This window comes from Cricetulus griseus, chromosome 7 (genome assembly GCF_003668045.3).
Source record: "Cricetulus griseus strain 17A/GY chromosome 7, alternate assembly CriGri-PICRH-1.0, whole genome shotgun sequence".
In the NCBI taxonomy this organism is placed as follows: Eukaryota; Metazoa; Chordata; class Mammalia; order Rodentia; family Cricetidae; genus Cricetulus; species Cricetulus griseus.
This window is the reverse complement of record NC_048600.1, coordinates 128,207,683-128,225,087: the sequence shown is the minus strand read 5'-3', so window position 1 is coordinate 128,225,087 and position 17,405 is coordinate 128,207,683. Positions and strand designations below refer to the sequence as shown.

The following is a 17,405-nucleotide window of genomic DNA, read 5'->3' as shown; positions in this document are numbered from 1 at the left end:
CCTCGACCCAACCCGTCCTCCAGGCTAACGACACCAGGCTCCCCGTCATCTTTTCCAGTTTTAGACTGTACGGACTCTGAGACTACGCTGATTTGAAGAACAGTGGTTCGAGTGCAGCGAGCCCTAACCCTTCCACAGCCTCCGCCGACTTCAGAGCGCCGCGCCCCTCAAGGAGAAGTAGACGCCTTCTTCCCCATCCGCTTCCTTCGGACGTCGGTAATGCGCCCGCGCAGCGGGACTACATCTCCCAGGAGGCCCTTCGCTGCTTCTCACGGGGGAGGGGCTTGGTAGCGGAAGACTACATTACCCAGCGATACCTCGGGGGGTACACTAAATGATCCCTCCGACGTAAAACGATTGGGCCAGCGGCGGCCAGAAGCTGCACGGTGATTGGCCCAGCAGCTCATCAGTTACTGGCAAGCGCAGTTAAGTTTTGCTGTTGGGCTACACTGAGAAGGAAGGAGAAACGAGCTTGTGGAGCCCCGCGCAACCTGCCGCGCCAGGTGAGTGACCTCTGGCTTTGCTCTCCTCCTGGTACTCTCGGGAACTGGTACCCCCGCTCCCCGAGTCGGAGCACAGAATGGCAGGTATCCACGCGGGGCGGGGACGGATGCTCGCGTGGCACACCTGGCCCCAGGAGCATCTTCAGGGACACGAAAGGCGAATCCCCACCATCTCCACCACCGCAGGCGTTTGCACGTGGGGTGCCCGCTGCTCAGGACTCGGGGAAGCCCTACTCCCGGTACGCCTGCACAGTGTACCCACGCCGGGCCATCTGCAGAGCTCCTCAGCCGAACACGTGAGCTCTCGGTTACTCCCGAATGACACCTGTCCTCCCCGCAGCGGGGTCTGACACGGAAAGAATGCGGACTGAAGAAATCCGCTTGCACTGCTTGCACCGCCACTCAGGTCAGCCGCTGCCCTGTCTCCGCCATGCATTAGTTGCATTATACAGTCATTTTTTAATCTGCCTAGATATCAAGATTATTGGTGCAAGGAGATTTTAAATAAGCGGGACATTAATTTTTTTCCCTGTGTTTATTTTTGTTGTTGGTTTCAGACAGGGTCTTCTGTAACCCAGGCCAGACTTGAACTTGCAGTGTCATCCAGGATGACCTTGAACTCTTGGGTCTCTTGCCTCCAAGTATTACAGGCTCCACCGTACTGACCTGTGCTTCTTGTGGGAACCGAACCCAAGACATTTTACATTGATTTTTAACAATGTTTGTGTTTTTGTGGTCTTCTTTTCTAGAAAACAAGCATTTCAAAAGCTTTTTAGGTGTGTATGTCTTACTGGTTTTCAGGTCAAATATCGTCCCCCACTTCCCACTAGTAAAAACTTAGTTGGTATTTCTATTTCATTTAAAAGATTTTTGGTGGAGCCGGGCGGAGGTGGCTCATGCCTTTAATCCCAGCACTGGGGAGGCAGAGGCAGGTGGATCTCTGAGTTCAAGGCCAGCCTGGTCTACAGAGCCAGTTCCAGGAAAAAAAAAAAAAGACTTTTTTTTACTTTTCTATAGATGAGCATTTGCCGGTGCAGGAGGGGGCCAGAAGAGAGTTTCAGATCCCCAGAGACTGGAATTACAGCTATGAGCCTTTATGTGGTACTAGGAATCAAACCTAGGTCCTCAGTAAGAGCATCAGCCAGTGCTCTTAACTGAGCCATGACTCCAATTGGGGTTTTGTTTGTTTTCGAGACCGGGTTTCTCTGTGGCTTTTGGAGGCTGTCCTGGAACTAGGTCTTGTAGACCAGGCTGGTCTCAAAGGGATTAAAGGCATGCGCCACCAACGCCCAGCTTTAAACACAGGTTTTGTTTTATTTTATTTTATTTTATTTGCATTTACTTTTTTGGTGTGTGTGTGTGTGTACACATACAGTCTCACACACCACAAAGAGACTGCAAAGGTCAGACAACTTTCTGGGGTCAATTCTTTCCTTCCACCATGGAAGGTCCAGGGATGGAACTCGAGGCTTCAGGCTGGGCAGCAGGTGTCCTTTCCCACTAAGCCATCTCTATGGCTCCAGACTTTTATTTTTGGTGGCAGTGGGATTGTAAACTTGGGGCTTTGAGCATATGAGGTAAATACTCTAGCCCTGAGCTATATATCAAACGCAGATACCCTCACCCTCGATGTGCCAGGGAGTGGAGCTCAGGGTCTTGTACATGCTTGATTAGCACTCTGCTTTTCGTCTTGGTTTCTTGGGTCTTATGTAGCCCAGGCTAGCTCCTGATCCTCTTGCCTTTGCCTCCCACATGCTGGGATTGCAGGTGTGAACCACAGCTTTCTTTTTTCTTTTCTTTTTTTTTTTTTTCTTTTTTTTTGGTTTTTCAAGACGGGGTTTCTCTGTGTAGTTCTGTAGACCAGGCTGGCCTCAGACTCAGAGATCCACCTGCCTCTGCCTCCCGAATGCTGGGATTAAAGGCGTGCACCACCACTGCCTGACTTTTTTTCTTACTTTTTACGTTAAGACAGGGTCACACTATGCAGTCCTGGCTGGGGCTCACAGTGTGGTCCTTCTGTGTCAGTCTCCCTAGTGAGCTAAAACCCAGGCTTCTTGGGTTCTAGCAATATAGAACTGCTTATTTCTTGAAATCCAGGCATAGTAGCCTCTCCCACCTTCTGCTTGGTTTCAATGGTGCAGTTACAGGTTGGGCTTCCAGATAGACTCACTGTCTCTCAGCTTCTGGGGACACTGAGCCAGGACAACTGGCACTCGCCTTTCTTTTCTTTCCCTCCTAGACTTCAGGAAACTTGAAACTGTTCTGGACTGAGCAGGCCCTGTCACCCATGAGAGGGTTCAGTGGCTTAGTCCTCTGCCCTTGTTTAACCCGGTTCTCCCAGGCTTCTGGGAGAGTGCCAGGGTGGATGGATAAGAGGGAAAATCAAAGTCAGAATGGAGAGATGGGAGTTGGCTTTAGGTGGCCAGTGACCTGTGGTGCATGTTTAAGCTGTGGGGTAATTCTGATGGCCTTTCTAAAATCATTGTATTTATTTTTTAAGATTTTATTTATTATGTATATAGTGTTCTACCCACAAGTTTGCCTGCAGGCCGGAAGAGGGCACCAGATTTTATCTTACATGGTTGTGAGCCACCATGTGATTGCTGGAAGAGCAGCCAGTGAGTGCTCTTAACCTCTGAGCCAGCTCTCCAGCCCAATCTTGGTTTTTTGTTTGTTTGTTTGTTTTTGTTTTTGTTTTTTCGAGACAGGATTTCTGTGTGTCCTGGAACTAGCTCTTGTATACCGGGGTGGTCTCAAACTCACAGAGATCCGTCTGCCTCTGCCTCTGGAGTGCTGGAATTTAAGGCGTGCCCACCAACACCTGGTTCTAATTAAAATCTTTAGATTTATTTATTTCATGTGTTTGAAGGTTTTGCTCACATGCATGTATATATGTTTACCACCTGCATGCCTGGTGCCTGTGGAGGTCAGAAGAGGGTGTAGGATGACCCAGAATTTTAGTTATGGATAGTTGTGACCTACAATGTGGGCACTAGGAATCAAACCCAAGTCCTCTGCAAGAGTAACAAGTGTTCTTAATCTCTAAGACATCTCTCCAGCCCTAATTTTATTTTTAAATATGAGTAGGGGGTGGATATGTGTACATGAGCACAGAAACACTCAGAGGAACGAAGAGGGCATTGGCTCTCTTGAAGCTGGAATTACAGCTATCTGAACCATCACATGTGGGTACTGATATCTGGAACTGGCTCTTGTAGACCAGGCTGGTCTTGAACTAACAGAGATCCGCCTGCCTCTGCCTCTCAAGTGTTGGGGCTAAACCAGTGGGCACAACCAATGCCCTGCTGGGCACTGAGATCTGAATTCCTGTATCCGAGATTAAGCAGCAAGTGCTTCTAACCGCTGAGCCACCATCCTTGGTTTAAATTGATCTTTTTCTGAGCCGGCGTTAGTGGCGCATGCCTTTAATCCCAGCACTCAGGAGGCAGAGGCAGGCGGATCTCTGTGAGTTCGAGGCCAGCCTGGTCTCCAGAGCGAGTGCCAGGATAGGCTCCAAAGCTACACAGAGAAACCCATCTCAAAAAACCAAAATAAAAATAAAATAAAATAAATTGATCTTTTTCTGTCACTGGATGTGTAAGGTAAAGAGTTGATGAGATCAAGGTCATGTTGTTTGGGTTTTTTTTTGTTGTTGTTGTTGTTTGAGACAGGGTTTCTCTATGTAGCCCTGGCTGTCATGGAACCTCCCTTTGTAGACCACACTGGCCTCTGCCTCCTGAGTACGGGGACTAAAGTGTGCACCGCTGTGCCCGGCCCTGTGGACTTGTATCCTAGTTAGGGGAGGACTAGGAATGAGGCTTGCAAGGCTGGTGCCCCAGCTGCTGCAAGGCGGTGGTGTCTGAGCAAATGCTGCAGGACTTGCTTTACTCTGTGACTCTTCCAGTTAGCTTGATACTCATGGACATTGGATGGACCGGAGGCAGGGATGGTCGGCTATGACGCCAAAGCAGATATCAGGAGTAACTCCAAGTTGGAGGTGGCGGTGGCAGGATCAGTGTCTGGATTTGTCACTCGTGCCCTGATCAGCCCTTTGGACGTCATCAAGATCCGTTTCCAGGTACCCCTTCTCTTTTCCGTGTAACCGGCTAGGGAATAAACAGGTTTAGTCCTTCTTACAAAGGCGGCTCCTAAAACTTGGAATTTTGTCAAGGTGAAGGGTTTCATTTCCTTCAGCTCCCCCCTTGTCACTCACCCCTCCCCCGCCATCCTGACCTTTTACACTTTAATCCCTAGCTTCAGATTGAACGGCTGTGTCCAAGTGACCCCAAAGCCAAATACCACGGGATCTTGCAGGCAATCAAGCAGATTCTGCAGGAGGAGGGACCAGCGGCTTTCTGGAAAGGGCACGTTCCAGCCCAGATCCTGTCCGTAGGCTATGGAGCTGTCCAAGTAGGTACTGGGGAACCTGGTCACATTGCTCCGTGGAGCCTAGAAAGGGTGAGGAAAGTAAGGACATTGCCTTGGTGGCAGTCCCCAATCTGCCCAGTTGCACTCATGGGAAACTTGCTCTGACCATTTGAAGACATCATTTGTTAGCCACACCTTAGGCCTTCTCTCCTCACTTCCTGTTCTCCTTCTCTTCTCCTGACCCTGGCACAGGTAATACTGAGGAATACTCTCCACATAACCTCCATTTTTCTTTTTTAAATTTCAAACTACATTATGTTTATTTATTCAAAGAAATAAACAAAAGGAGGAAATGTGCTTGCTATACAATTCCTGCCAGGGCGTCAAGGCCAGAGGACAGTTTGCTTGAGTCAGAGTCAGCTCTCTCCTGCCATGTGGGTCCTGGGTTCACTGGGGGTTTGTTTTTTGTTTGCTTGTTTTTGTTTTGTTTTCGGGGCAGATTCTATGTAGCCCTCTCTGTTCTGGAACTCTATGTAGAACAGGCTCACCTAGAACTCAACAGAGATCTACCTGCTTCTGCCTCCCAAGTTATTAAAGGCATGCAGTACTATGCTTGACTAGGGTCTAGGTATTCAAATTCAGGTCCTCAGTCTTGGCTGCAAGCACCTTTACCCACTGAAATAGCACCTTCACCAAGGTGCTTCACTGTATCTCAGTGGTGCGTATGAGGGAAACCAGCAGGTGCCCCCAGGATTGAGGGCAGCAGCTAGGACCTCATGACTGTCCATGATGGGGTGAAGACCAACACACAGGCTTCTCACAGCTCATCATTCCTTGCTTTAGCTGAACCCCATGTTTGGCAGGAGTGACAGGGTCTCATCCCTGTAGAATGTAAGCTGTGGCCTCTCTTGGATGGTATTGTCTTTCTGATTCTACAGGGGATGTAGCTGTGGCTGAGAACAGCTGAGGTCGTTGGTGGGGAGGTGGCCGAGGTAGAGGAATGGAGTTTCCTGTGTCTTCCAAGCCTGGCATGACACATACCTGCCACCATAGCACTTAGGGACTGAGGCAGGAGTATCATGAATTCAAGGCCATCGTGGTCTCTATAGCAAGTTCCAGGCTAAACAGAAAGTAATAACACTAATAACAAAACAAAATAGTTCTCTCTGTTTTCTCCCCCTGCCTCTGTGTGTGTGTGTGTGTACACATATCCATCTGTATGCATATGTACACATGTAGGCCAGACATGTGTCTTCCTCAGTCACTCTCCACAGGGTCTCTTCCTAACCCTGGAGCTCACTAACTTGGTTAGACCGGCAGACCAGCAAGCCATAGGATCCTTCTGTCTGTCTGCATCCCTGCAAACCCCCAGCTCGGGATAACAGGCATGCACTGTTGCACCCTGCTTTTTATGTGAGTGCTGGAGCTCAAACTCAGGTTTTGTGCTTGCACAGAAACACTTTACCAACTAAGCTGTTTCCCTAGTACCTCTTTTTTTTTTTTTTAAATAGAAGGCAGGGCCTTGTGCTAGGCAAGTGATCTCCTTAGGCTGCTCTATTTTCTTTCTTTTCTTTTCATTTCTTTCTTTCTTTCTTTCTTTCTTTCTTTCTTTCTTTCTTTCTGTTTTTTTGAGACAGGGTCTCTCTGTGTAGCTCTGTAAACCAGGCTGGTCTCGAACTCACAGAGATCCTCCTGTCTCTGCTTCCTGAGTGCTGGGATTAAAGGCGTGCGCCACTACTGCCTGGTCATGTCCTTTCTTTTTTAAAAGATGTTTTAAGTTATGTATATGTGCACATGAGTGCTAGTGCATCCAGAGGCATCAGAGCCCCTGGAGCTGGAGTTCCAGGCAGTGGTGAGCTGCCTGATGCGGGAACCGGGAACCGAATTCTGCAGGAGCAGTGCACACCTGCTCTTCCCTTCCCGGCACTCAAGTGGATAGGAAATGGCGTTAGGTTACTCTGTCTTTCTGCTGTGCCCACTCGGGTAAGGCAGTTGTGTTTCCTGTTTGAGGGGACCATTTCCTCAGCTTGTCCTCAGTGGCTCTCCACCTGCTTTTGCAGTTTCTGACGTTTGAAGAGCTGACTGAACTGCTCCATAGAATCAACTTGTATGAAACCCGCCAGTTCTCAGCACACTTCGTATGTGGCGGCCTGTCTGCTGGTGCAGCCACCCTTGCTGTGCACCCTGTGGATGTCCTGCGCACCCGCCTCGCGGCTCAGGGGGAGCCCAAGGTGAGCAGTCAGGGCCAGACAAGGGCGGCCTGGGAGAGGTGGGAGCACAGGAGTTGGGGCTCTTATCTTCTCCGGAAGAAAAGCTGGGGCACCTTTCATTACCAGCCCAACAGCCAGTTTGTAAGGCTCATAAGTAATCTGCACTCTGCGAGGTGTTTTGTGTCCATTTCTCCCAGTAGATCATAGACTTCCTAGGGAGACTGAGCCCACAGGGGCAAAACAGAACAAATAAGTATCCGGCAGTGGGCTGAATGAAGGTAAGCGTCTGAGGACTTGGGACCCGGGAACTTCTGGCCATAATGTACTTAATGAAAGCAATGGTCCGAGACTACATCTTGGTGACTTCCCTTCTTGCAGTGATAAAATACTCTGACCAAAGCAACTCAAGGGAGAAAGGGCTTCTTTTGGCTTACAGTTCAAGGGTGCTGTCCATCATGGTGGAGAGTCTTGCTGACAGCAGCTTGAGGCAGATAGTCAGGAAGCAGAGAGTGATTGCTTGAAAGTGATTGCTTGTGCTGGCTTCCCCCTGTTCATACAGTCCAGACCCAAGCCTGTGGCTGGTCACATGGCGCCTGTAGTCAGGAAGCCGAGAGTGACTGCCCGAACTCAGCTGGCTTCCTCCTTTTCATACAGTCCAGGCCCAAGCACATGGATGGTGCCACCTATGTTTAGCGTGAATCTTCCCACCTCGGCTAACCTGATGGCCATGCCTCAAGGGTACGCCCAGGCGTATTTCCTAGGTGATACTAGATCCCATCAAATTGGCGATCTGGTCTGCTCCCTGAATGAATGGAAGGGCCACATCATTAGGGGCTGGAGAGATGACTCAGAGGTTCAGAGCTCTTGAAGAGGACCCAGGTTTGGTTCCCAGCACCCTTTTTTTTTTTTTTTTTTGTTTTTCGAGACAGGGTTTCTCTGTGTAGCTTTGGAGGCTGTCCTGGAACTAGCTCTTGTAGACCAGGCTGGTCTCGAACTCACAGAGATCCACCTGCCTCTGCCTCCTGAGTGCTGGGATTAAAGGCGTGAGCCACCAACGCCCGGCTAGCCCCCACATCTTCTAACTCTACAACCATCTTAAACTCCGGTTCTAGGGAATCCAGCACCCTCTCCTGGCCTCTAGGCACCTAGCAGGCATGTGGTCCACACCCATACATACATACAGGCAGACCCTCACACACACATAAAATAAAATAACTTTCTTTTTTAAGCAAGAGAAGAAAAATCCTGGTTTAAAAAAAAAAAAGCCGGGCGTTGGTGGTACACACCTTTAATCCCAGCACTCGGAAGTCAGAGGCAGGTGGATCTCTGAGTTCAAGGCCAGCCTGGTCTACAGAACAAGTGTCAGGATAGGCTCCAAAGCTACACAGAGAAACCCTGTCTCTCGAAAAACAAAACAAAACAACAACAACAACAAAAAAGTGGGGCATCATTAGTTGGCAGGCTTGAGGCCCAGGCCTGTAATCCTAGTTTAGAGGAGGTGGAGACAGCCTGGACTACAGAGTGAGAGCCACACACACCCCAAACACATACACATTTTAGCAATCCCAAAACACCATCACAAAAGGAAAAAGAGATAGCCTCAGCCACACATGAGCAGCAGCCATATAGGGTCAGGGGCCACACACCCACAGCAGCAGCCACACTCATTGTAGAGTCCTAGTACTGAGTCCAGGGGTTTGAGGCCACCTCAGCAATGCAGTGAGACTGTGTCTCAAAAATAAACAGGATTGGAGCTGGCAGGGTAGCTTGGTGGGTAAAGACACTTGCTGCCAACCTAATGGCTTGAGTTTGATCTCTGGAAGCCACATATTAAGAGAGCCAACTCCTGAATTTTGTCTTCTGACCACACAAATGGGAAAAGCATGCCCAGGTCCACACCCAAGAAATAAACAAAGGGGGTGGAGAGATTGCTCAATGGTTAAGAGCACTTGGCTGCTTTTCCAGGTGGCCCAGGTTCAATTCCCAGCACCCACAGGAATTTCAAAACCATCGGTAACTCCAGTCCCTGGGGATCCAAATCTGCGTTCTGCCCTCTGCTGGTACTGCATGTGAGACATGTGCAAACATTCTTACAGGCAAAACGCTTGTCTTTGTCAGGGGTTCTATTGCTGAAATGAAACACCATAACCAAAAAGCAGCTTGGGGAGGAAAGGGTTTATCTGGCTCACACTTCCACATCCATGTTCATCACTGAAGGAAGTCAGGACGGGAACTCAAGCAGGGCAGGAACCTGGAGACAGGAGCTGCTGCAGAGGCCCTGGAGGATGTTGCTTACTGGCTTGTCCCCCGTCAGCCAGCTTTCTTATAGAATCCAGGACCTCCAGCCTAGGGATGGCCCCACCCACAGTGGGCTGGACCCGCCCCCATCAATTGTTGAGAAAATGCCTTATAGCTGGATCTCATGGAAGCATTTTCTCAGTTGAGGTTCCCTCCTTTCAGATAGCTCTAGTTTATGTGCCAAATAGATACAAGATTAGCCAGCACAGTATCTGTACACATAAAATGAAAAATGGGAAAATTCATTTAGAAACACCAGTATGTGTGTGTCTCTATCCATCCTTATAGCCACATTGGTTGGGACAGGGCATTTTGTTTAGGAATTGGTTTTGTTTAGGTTTTGGTTTTTCCTGGCCTTTGTGTTCCTCAGGGTGGAGATCCTGGTTGGAAAACATTCTGATGATATTTTGGTTGCAAAGAGCAGAGTCCCAAGGGAATAGACTGAAAACAAGAATTGGGGGGCGGGCAAAGAGCTGTGTGTGATAATTCATTGGAAAGTTGGAGGTCGGGGTGACTGCCCTGGTGGAGAAATGGGATGAGGGTTGAGTCCGTCTCGGCATTGTTGTGGCTCCTGGGCTAGAGGGAAGCTGGCCGGTGACAACCCAACTTTTTCTGTACCACTCCTGTTACTTGCCAACCTCTGCTGAGAGAAGGGAGAAGCAGCAACAGAATTAATGAGGGGATCAGCTTTGCCTCTGCTGACTGGTGCAGGAGGGCATCGCTCTGGGCTAGCCTGCTCTGGGCCCCAGCAGAGCTGAGAAGTACAGAGTCACTCACACAGAAGCCCTCAGGCTGAAACTAAGCTGTTTGCCTCACCTCCCAAAAGTGGTGTCTGTGGAATTCTCAAAAAGGCCTGTTTGTTTGGCGTGCACAGGAACCTGCTCCCATGGAGCTTTTCTATTGCTTCACCCTAATCCTTCCCCCCTGGAAGGAGCTCTGAAAGAAAGTGTTCACTGGGCAGGGTCTTTGTTGCTGCAAGTGGCTTTTCCTTGAGGGTGGCCCAGTGGCCTCCAGAGTTCAGGTGACTGTTTTGCAGTCCACAGGATACTGCTGGGAATCTTGGGACACTTTTAAAGATTTATTTTATGTGATGGCTGTTTTGCCCTCACGTGTGTTCAGTGCCCACACACCCTGAAGAGGGCATGGGGTCCTCTGGAACCGCTGCCATGTGAGTGCTGGGAACTGAACCTGGGTCCTCCATAAGAAAGTGCTCTTATTTGCTGACACAGGTCTCTAGTCCTGTTTATATACTGAAGAAATAACAATCATGGAAATTTCTAGGAAAGAAGTTGTCAGAAAGCCATACCCTTTTAATTAGTTTGTTTGTTTGTTTGTTTTGGAGATGGGGTCTCCCTGTGTTGCTCAGGCTGGCCTCAGACTTTTTTTTTAAGATTTATTTGTTTTTATGTATATGGATGTTTTGCCTACATTTGTGCCTATGTGCTGTGTACATGCGTGTTCATGGAGGCCAGAAGAGGCTGTGGGATCCCCTGTAGTAGGAGTTACAGACAGTTGTGAGCTGCTGTGGGGATTCTGGGAACCGAACCTGGGCCCTCTGGAAGAGCAGCCAGTGATCTTAACCACTGACTATCTCTCCAGCCCCTGTCCTCAAAGTCGTGATCCTCCTGCCTCCATCTGCTAAGTGTTTAGACTGGTGTGTGCCACCACACCTAGGTGTCCTTTTGAATTTCAGTTTTGTTTTGAGATAGGGTCTCATTCAGCCCAGGCTGGTCTTGAACAGGATGTGTAGTCAGGTGGACTTTGAACTCCTGATCTTCCTGCCTCCACCCATCAAGCGCTATGGTTACAGCATGCACACCACCACACCCGGCCCCCACTCATTTTCATCATTAGTTTTCCTGGACTGAAGAGGAAAAGCTACTCTCCTGGAAGCTGGGATTTAGATGAGAAGAAAAAGATGTGCTTGGGCTGTTCTTGGACTGAAGCCACCTCACGCCTCTCACTCACCTGTCCATGTGCATCTGCAGATCTATAGCAACCTCCGAGACGCCGTGTCGACCATGTACAGGACCGAGGGCCCCTTGGTCTTCTACAAAGGCTTGACTCCCACCGTGATAGCCATCTTCCCCTACGCGGGCCTGCAGTTCTCCTGCTACCGGTCCTTGAAGCAAGTCTACGACTGGGTCATACCTCCAGATGGAAAGCAAACAGGTGAGACGCCCCCAGCCGAGCCTGGATCACAGCTTCTCTGCGCCGAAGGCAGTGGTTTTCCCTTCTGGAGCCCTGGATCTGTGGTCAAGCTAGTGCTGCATCTAGCCGGCACATCCATTTGGCTCTTACAGACTCACCCCTGCACTTGTGGGAGAAAGGGTATTTCCAGGGAATAGTCCTTCCAGTCCCCCCCCCCTTTTTTTTAATCAGAAGCCCACCTTACAAATTGCACTTATTTATTTATTATTATTTTTTTGGTTTTCATTGTTGGGGGGTGCATTGTTTCCATTCCCATTTTGGGACTCACAGTTTCGGTGCTTTTGGGTGAGAAAGATTGCACAGAGGACCCTGAGACCCAGCTCAGTGGCTATGTCTGCCTCTGGCGGTGGTCAGGCTCCATTTTGAGAAGCAGGAATGGTTGTGGGGTTCAGGTTTGTGTTGCTATAGTTTTCTTGTCCCGCCACCCTTTTCAGCACCAAATAAACATACAAAAACTTACGGCTAGGGCTTCTTGTTGGCTAGGTCTGTCTTAATTATTAACCCATAACTACTAATCTGTGTATTTCTACTTTTTTTTTTTTTTTTGGTTTTTCAAGACAGGGTTTCTCTGTGGCTTTGGAGGCTGTCCTGGAACTAGCTCTTATAGACCAGGCTGGTCTCGAACTCAGAGATCTGCCTCTGCTTCCCAAATGCTGGGATTAAAGGCGTGTGCCACCAACGCCCAGCTTTACCTTTTTTTTTCTTTTTTGGGTTCATGGTTTTATCTTACTGGAGAACCCCTGCATGTCCTATCCTCCAGGTTCCTCTGGTGGCCTTTGTCTGACTACCTTTCCCAGAATCCTCCTCCTAGTCCCACTCATCTTCCTGCCTGTATTGGCTATTGGCCAAACAGTGTTTTATTCATCAACCAATAAGAGAAACATATATACAGAAGGACATCCCCCATCAGGTTTGTGATGGAGTATTAAATCTGATGACTTTGTTTTGTTTTTTTGCGACAGGGTTTCTCTGTGTAACAGACAACCCTGGCTGTCCTAGAACTTGCTCTGTAAACAAGGCGGGTCTACAGAGATCCACCTGCTTCTGCCTCCTGAGTGCTGAGATTAAAGGCATGCACCACCACTGCCTGGCTCTGTTATTTTTATTTCATTTTTTTAAAAAAAGATTTATTTATTTATGTCTGCATACCATCCATGTGTGTGCCTGGTGCCCTTAGAGATGAGAAGTCGTCATTGGATCCCCTGGAACTGGAGTTCTCAGCAGTTGTGGGCCACTGTGTGGTGCTGGGAATGGAATCCAGGTCCTCTGGAAGAGCAGCCAGTGCCCTTTACTGCTGAGCCATCTCTCCAGTTCTGTTTATTTTATTACTTATGTGTCTGCATGTGGGCGTGCGTGCGTGCGTGCGTGCGTGCGTGCGTGCGTGCGTGTAGGGTACACAAGGAGGTCTAGAATTATAGTTCCAAGTGATTGTTTTTCTGGAAGAGCAGCGGGTGCTTTAAAGCCCTGCACACCCCAGTCCACTCACATCATCTACCTTCAATTGCATTTCTCTCACCCTGCTCCAGGGAACCTGAAAAACCTGCTCTGTGGATGTGGGTCTGGAGTCATCAGCAAGACCCTCACATATCCCCTGGACCTCTTCAAGAAGCGTCTGCAGGTGGGAGGGTTTGAGCGTGCCCGATCCGCCTTTGGCGAGGTAAGCCTCCTTGTAGTCCCTGGACAGTGAGGGAACCAGCAGCCGTGACCCCTGTTCCCTCTTTGTCTTTTGTAGTTTTTTTTTTTTTTTTTTTTTTTTTTTTTAGCAGACTTAATTGACTTTTATTTTTCTTGCATAAAAACCCTTAGGTGGGCTGGGTGGTGGTGGTGAGTTTGAGACTAGCTTGGTCTATAGAGTGAGTTCCATAACAGGCTCCAAAGCTACAGAGAAACCCTGTCTTGAAAATTCATAACAAGAGCAACAAAAAACCGTATGTGGTGGCCACAGCTGGAGCCTGGGTCCTCTGAACAGACACTGGTGTGAGTTTTCACAAGATAGTCAGTGAATTCCTGATAAGGAGACTTGGTGAACACAGTCTGTTTCCAGAGGTCATGGGCCAGGTAGCTGTAGGTCTTGTAGATGGCATCAAAGGTGGCCTTGGCAAAGTTGCCCTGGGCGTCAGTGCAGCCCCCAGCTGATGTGTAGCAGTCATCAATTCTAGCCATCAACAGAAGCTTCTTGGGCACAGGAACAGAGACTATGCCAGCACCTCTGGGGACAGGGATGAGACACACCAACACAGAGAGCCACAGTGACCTGTCACCTTGCATAGAACTGTGTGGGGTTTGCCAATCTTGTTCCCCCAATAGCCTCTCTGAACAGGGACAATGGAAAGCTTAGCAAAGATGATAGCCCCTCAGATGGCAGTGGCTACCTCCTTGGAGCACTTAACACCAAGACCAACATGACCACTGTAGTTCTCCAATAGTGACAAAAGCCTTGAACCTGGTGCACTGGCCAGCCCATGTCTGAGTCTACACTGGCATGATCTTTAAACCTCATCCTTTAGGGATGCACCCAGGAAAAAGTCAGTAATCTCGGATTCCTTAATGGACAGGGAGAACAGGTGGATCTCCTCCAGGGACTTGATCTTCTTGTCCTTGACTACAAGGCAGCCCAGCTTGGTGATGGGGATCCTACACGAACCCCATGGCCACAGTCTTGACCCCCTAGGACCACTGCCAGATCTCTGAGGAAGCTGCTCTGGCCTCCTAACCCTGGGCCCCAAGTCCTCGCATCAGCATCACCCACCATTTGGTGTTTCCTGAAAAAGAAGTTGTATTTCTTTGCATAAGCACAGGTGCATATTTTAGCAAAAATAAGCTTATACAATGCACGGTTTTGTAACCTTCCTTTTCCATCTACCGGCGTGTCCTGTGAAGAGCATTTGAATTTAGATGAGAGAGAGGGTAAGAGCCAGGACAAAGGCTCTCTTCCTAATGGAAACTAGTGTACTTCTGGCTGGCTGGAGGAAGGGGCTTTTGCAGAGGACCAATGGGAGCCAAACGCTGAGATGCCTTGAATACCAGACTTGGAACTTGGACTTTTGGGGTCCTTCTCCTCATCAGATGTTCTTGGGCTTTGGCAGGGGAGCACAGCACTGTGAGGACTCTGTCTTGGGGACATAGGACAAACTGACAGCAGTTTGTGGTGTCACCTGAAGGCAGGGAGGCCAGGCACTGGCTAGGGAAGATGGCCAGATTCAGCCCCGATGCCCAAGATGGCCCAGGGCTGTCACTGCACCCACCAAAGCCACAGGCGCTCCCCCTCACCAGGAAGGGACCCTTCCAGCTCAGTTCATGCCCAAGAATGAAGAATTTCACTCCCTCATTCACCCAGCACTCTCATTCACCCAGGGCACTTACTAGGTGAGTGAATCCCTCACTTGGTTGTGCCAAGTGAATCCCTGTTTTTATCACTGTTCATTTCATCAGCCTTCACCTTCCTCTCCTCAGGTGCGTAGCTACAGGGGCCTCCTGGACCTCACCAAGCAGGTGCTACAAGATGAAGGCACCCAGGGCCTCTTCAAGGGCCTGTCCCCCAGCCTGCTGAAGGCGGCCCTCTCCACCGGCTTCATGTTCTTCTGGTACGAGCTCTTCTGTAACCTCTTCCACTGCATAAGGAGTGAAGACAGATAGCTGTGAGCATGGGAGGGGCCTACAGTCCACACTGGAGGCGCCTCTCCTGACCAGACTTGTTCTGCGCGCATACTGGGCGATGGCTGCTGCCTGGTTGACCTAGGCCGGCTGTCCTGGGCATGAAGAGTTATCCACAGCCGATGGCAGAAGGGCAAGGGCCTTTTCTGAAAAGAACAGAGAAGGGAGAGCTTGGGCTGTAGAAACAAGGCCACTGAGAAGGAGCCTGGCATTGTTTCTCCTCTGTCCAGCCCAAAGGAGTCAGCCATCCTCTGCTTTGTAGTCCTGTTTTTGGGGGAGAACGCTCCCAGTCCTGGGAAGAGCATGGCTTGTGTACAGAGGGAAGGGACTGGGCTCTTTGTAGAAAAATCTAACCCACAACTTGGTGTTTCTCCTACTAACTTATTTAATAGACATTAAAGCGAAAGACACATTCCTCACGTCACTCTTGCAGCTCCTGTCATGAGTCACTTCCCAGATGAGGGAGGGAGGGTGATGGGAGAGGCCTTTGTGGTGTCCCTGCAGTTGCCGCCCTGAGGCAGCCATGTTCTTCTTTTCAAGGGGAACCCTTCAAGGTGTCACTCTTCAGCTTAGCGTGGGTGCTGCACACATACGTGTCCTCTGATCCCAGGAGGGCCTCAGCCACAAAGCAGTCCAGTGATGGGGCTGGCCAGCCGCCTGGGGGGACATGGCTGGCACCGGTTAGCAGAACCAGGGACCCAGACACATCTATCTAGATGGAGAGGAAAAACTTGTCAGGGGCGCGAGAGAAGAAGCACACCTCGACAGCCGTCTTCTCCATGCTCCTGCCTGGCAGCGGGCGAGAGGACAGACCTTGACTTTGTGGGATCCCTGCCCTACAATAACTTGGAATGTAATGCCTGCTCGGGATGGACCTGTTCATGGAAGCTGGAACTTGTGCCCCGCGTGAGCCCCACCTTCCTCCTCTGTGGTCCCTTTGTACCCCCTCCCCTAGAGGCTGAACCTTCTCTGATCTGATGGTCCAGGCTGCTCTTGGGAGAGCTTCTGAAGTGGCTGGGCTCTTGGCTTCCTGGGCTTGGGGCTGCAGCAGTGTGGTGTGGTGCTCGTCTGCAGACACATGGGCAAACGTCTACTCTAGAGAAGGAGCAGATGGCAGACCAATGCAAGGTCTGAGGGCTTCTGTTGCTGCCTGAAACACCACCACCAAAAAGCCGACTGGGGAGGAGAGGGTTTATTCGGCTCACACTTCCACATTGCTGTTCATCATGGAAGGAATTCAGGGCAGGAACCTGAAGGCTGGAGCTGCTGCAGAGGCCATGGAGGGGTGCTGCTTGCTCAGCCTGCTTTCTTATAGAACTCAGGACCACCAGCCCAGGGTGTCAGCACCCACGATGGACTGGACTCTCCCCATCAATCACTAATTTAGAAAATGCTCTCCAGGCTTCCCCACAAGTCTGATCCTACGGAAGCATTTTCTTAATTGAGGTTCCTGCTTCTCACATGACATTAGTTTGGTGTAAAACTATTTAGCGCACAAGGCTGGAGAGATGGCCCAGTAGTTAAGAGTACTGGCTACTCTTTCAGAGGACCCCGGTTCAATTCCCAGTACCCTCATGGCAGCTACAACTGTCTGATCCAGGTCAAAGTGATTTGACGCCCTCATTCTGACATAGATACAGTCAAAACACCCATACACATAAAGTAAAAAATAAATCATTAAAGCAAAACAAAACCTTCAGCACTACCAAAGTCCAACTTGGTGAACCAATGAGGTTGACAGCTATCGAAAGCTGGGAACCACTGGGCGGTGGTGGCCCCAGCACTCGGGAGGCAGAGGCAGGCGGATCTCTGTGAGTTCAAGACCAGCCTGGTCTACAAGAGCTAGTTCCAGGACAAGCTCCAAAGCCACCGAGAAACCTTTTCTCGAACCCACTCCTCCCGCCCTCACCAAAAAATGCTGGGAACATGGAACACACTGAACAGCCTGCAGGTCCACCAGGCAGCTCAGTGGTCGGGCCTCTGAGGTCAAGTTGACCGATCTTGACTATGCTGGGCAGCCCAGCCCATGGCGGCTTCTTCCAGGCAGCTGTGCTGCTGACCCGAGCCCTTTTCAGGCAGCCTGGCTTGGGTGCTGAATGCATCTCGGTGGTCCTCATTGCCTGCACATCCTTAGTAGGGAGGGGCTTCCAGGAGCCTTTGA

The 17,405-nt window shown here is 49.9% G+C and overlaps 1 protein-coding gene and 1 pseudogene across 4 annotated transcripts; one reads left to right on the top strand and one right to left on the bottom strand.

The window, feature by feature from the left end:
- Positions 1-355: 355 nt before the first annotated feature.
- Positions 356-15,668, top strand: Slc25a19 (solute carrier family 25 member 19). 4 transcript variants are annotated; one of them, XM_027425690.2, is made up of 8 exons: positions 383-503; positions 690-909; positions 4,412-4,581; positions 4,758-4,913; positions 6,932-7,102; positions 11,368-11,551; positions 13,117-13,247; positions 15,044-15,668. In XM_027425690.2, the coding sequence occupies exons 3-8, from the start codon at positions 4,450-4,452 to the stop codon at positions 15,224-15,226; spliced, it is 957 nt and encodes a 318-aa protein (XP_027281491.1). In that variant the 5' UTR covers positions 383-503; positions 690-909; positions 4,412-4,449; the 3' UTR covers positions 15,227-15,668. The 4 variants fall into 4 exon arrangements, with proteins under 4 accessions (XP_027281489.1, XP_027281491.1, XP_027281490.1 ...); XM_027425689.2 differs by having other exon boundaries at positions 4,408-4,581; XM_027425688.2 differs by lacking the exon at positions 690-909 and having other exon boundaries at positions 356-503; positions 4,408-4,581.
- Positions 13,243-14,325, bottom strand: LOC103163965 (annotated as a pseudogene).
- Positions 15,669-17,405: the final 1,737 nt, after the last annotated feature.

Bases quoted from the DNA above. Each gene is read 5' to 3' on its own strand.
- Slc25a19 (XM_027425688.2), top strand. From the start codon at position 4,450: ATGGTCGGCTATGACGCCAAAGCAGATATCAGGAGTAACTCCAAGTTG. The intron at 4,582-4,757 runs GTACCCCTTCTC...TTTAATCCCTAG, and splicing joins TCATCAAGATCCGTTTCCAG to CTTCAGATTGAACGGCTGTG. The intron at 11,552-13,116 runs GTGAGACGCCCC...ACCCTGCTCCAG, and splicing joins TCCAGATGGAAAGCAAACAG to GGAACCTGAAAAACCTGCTC.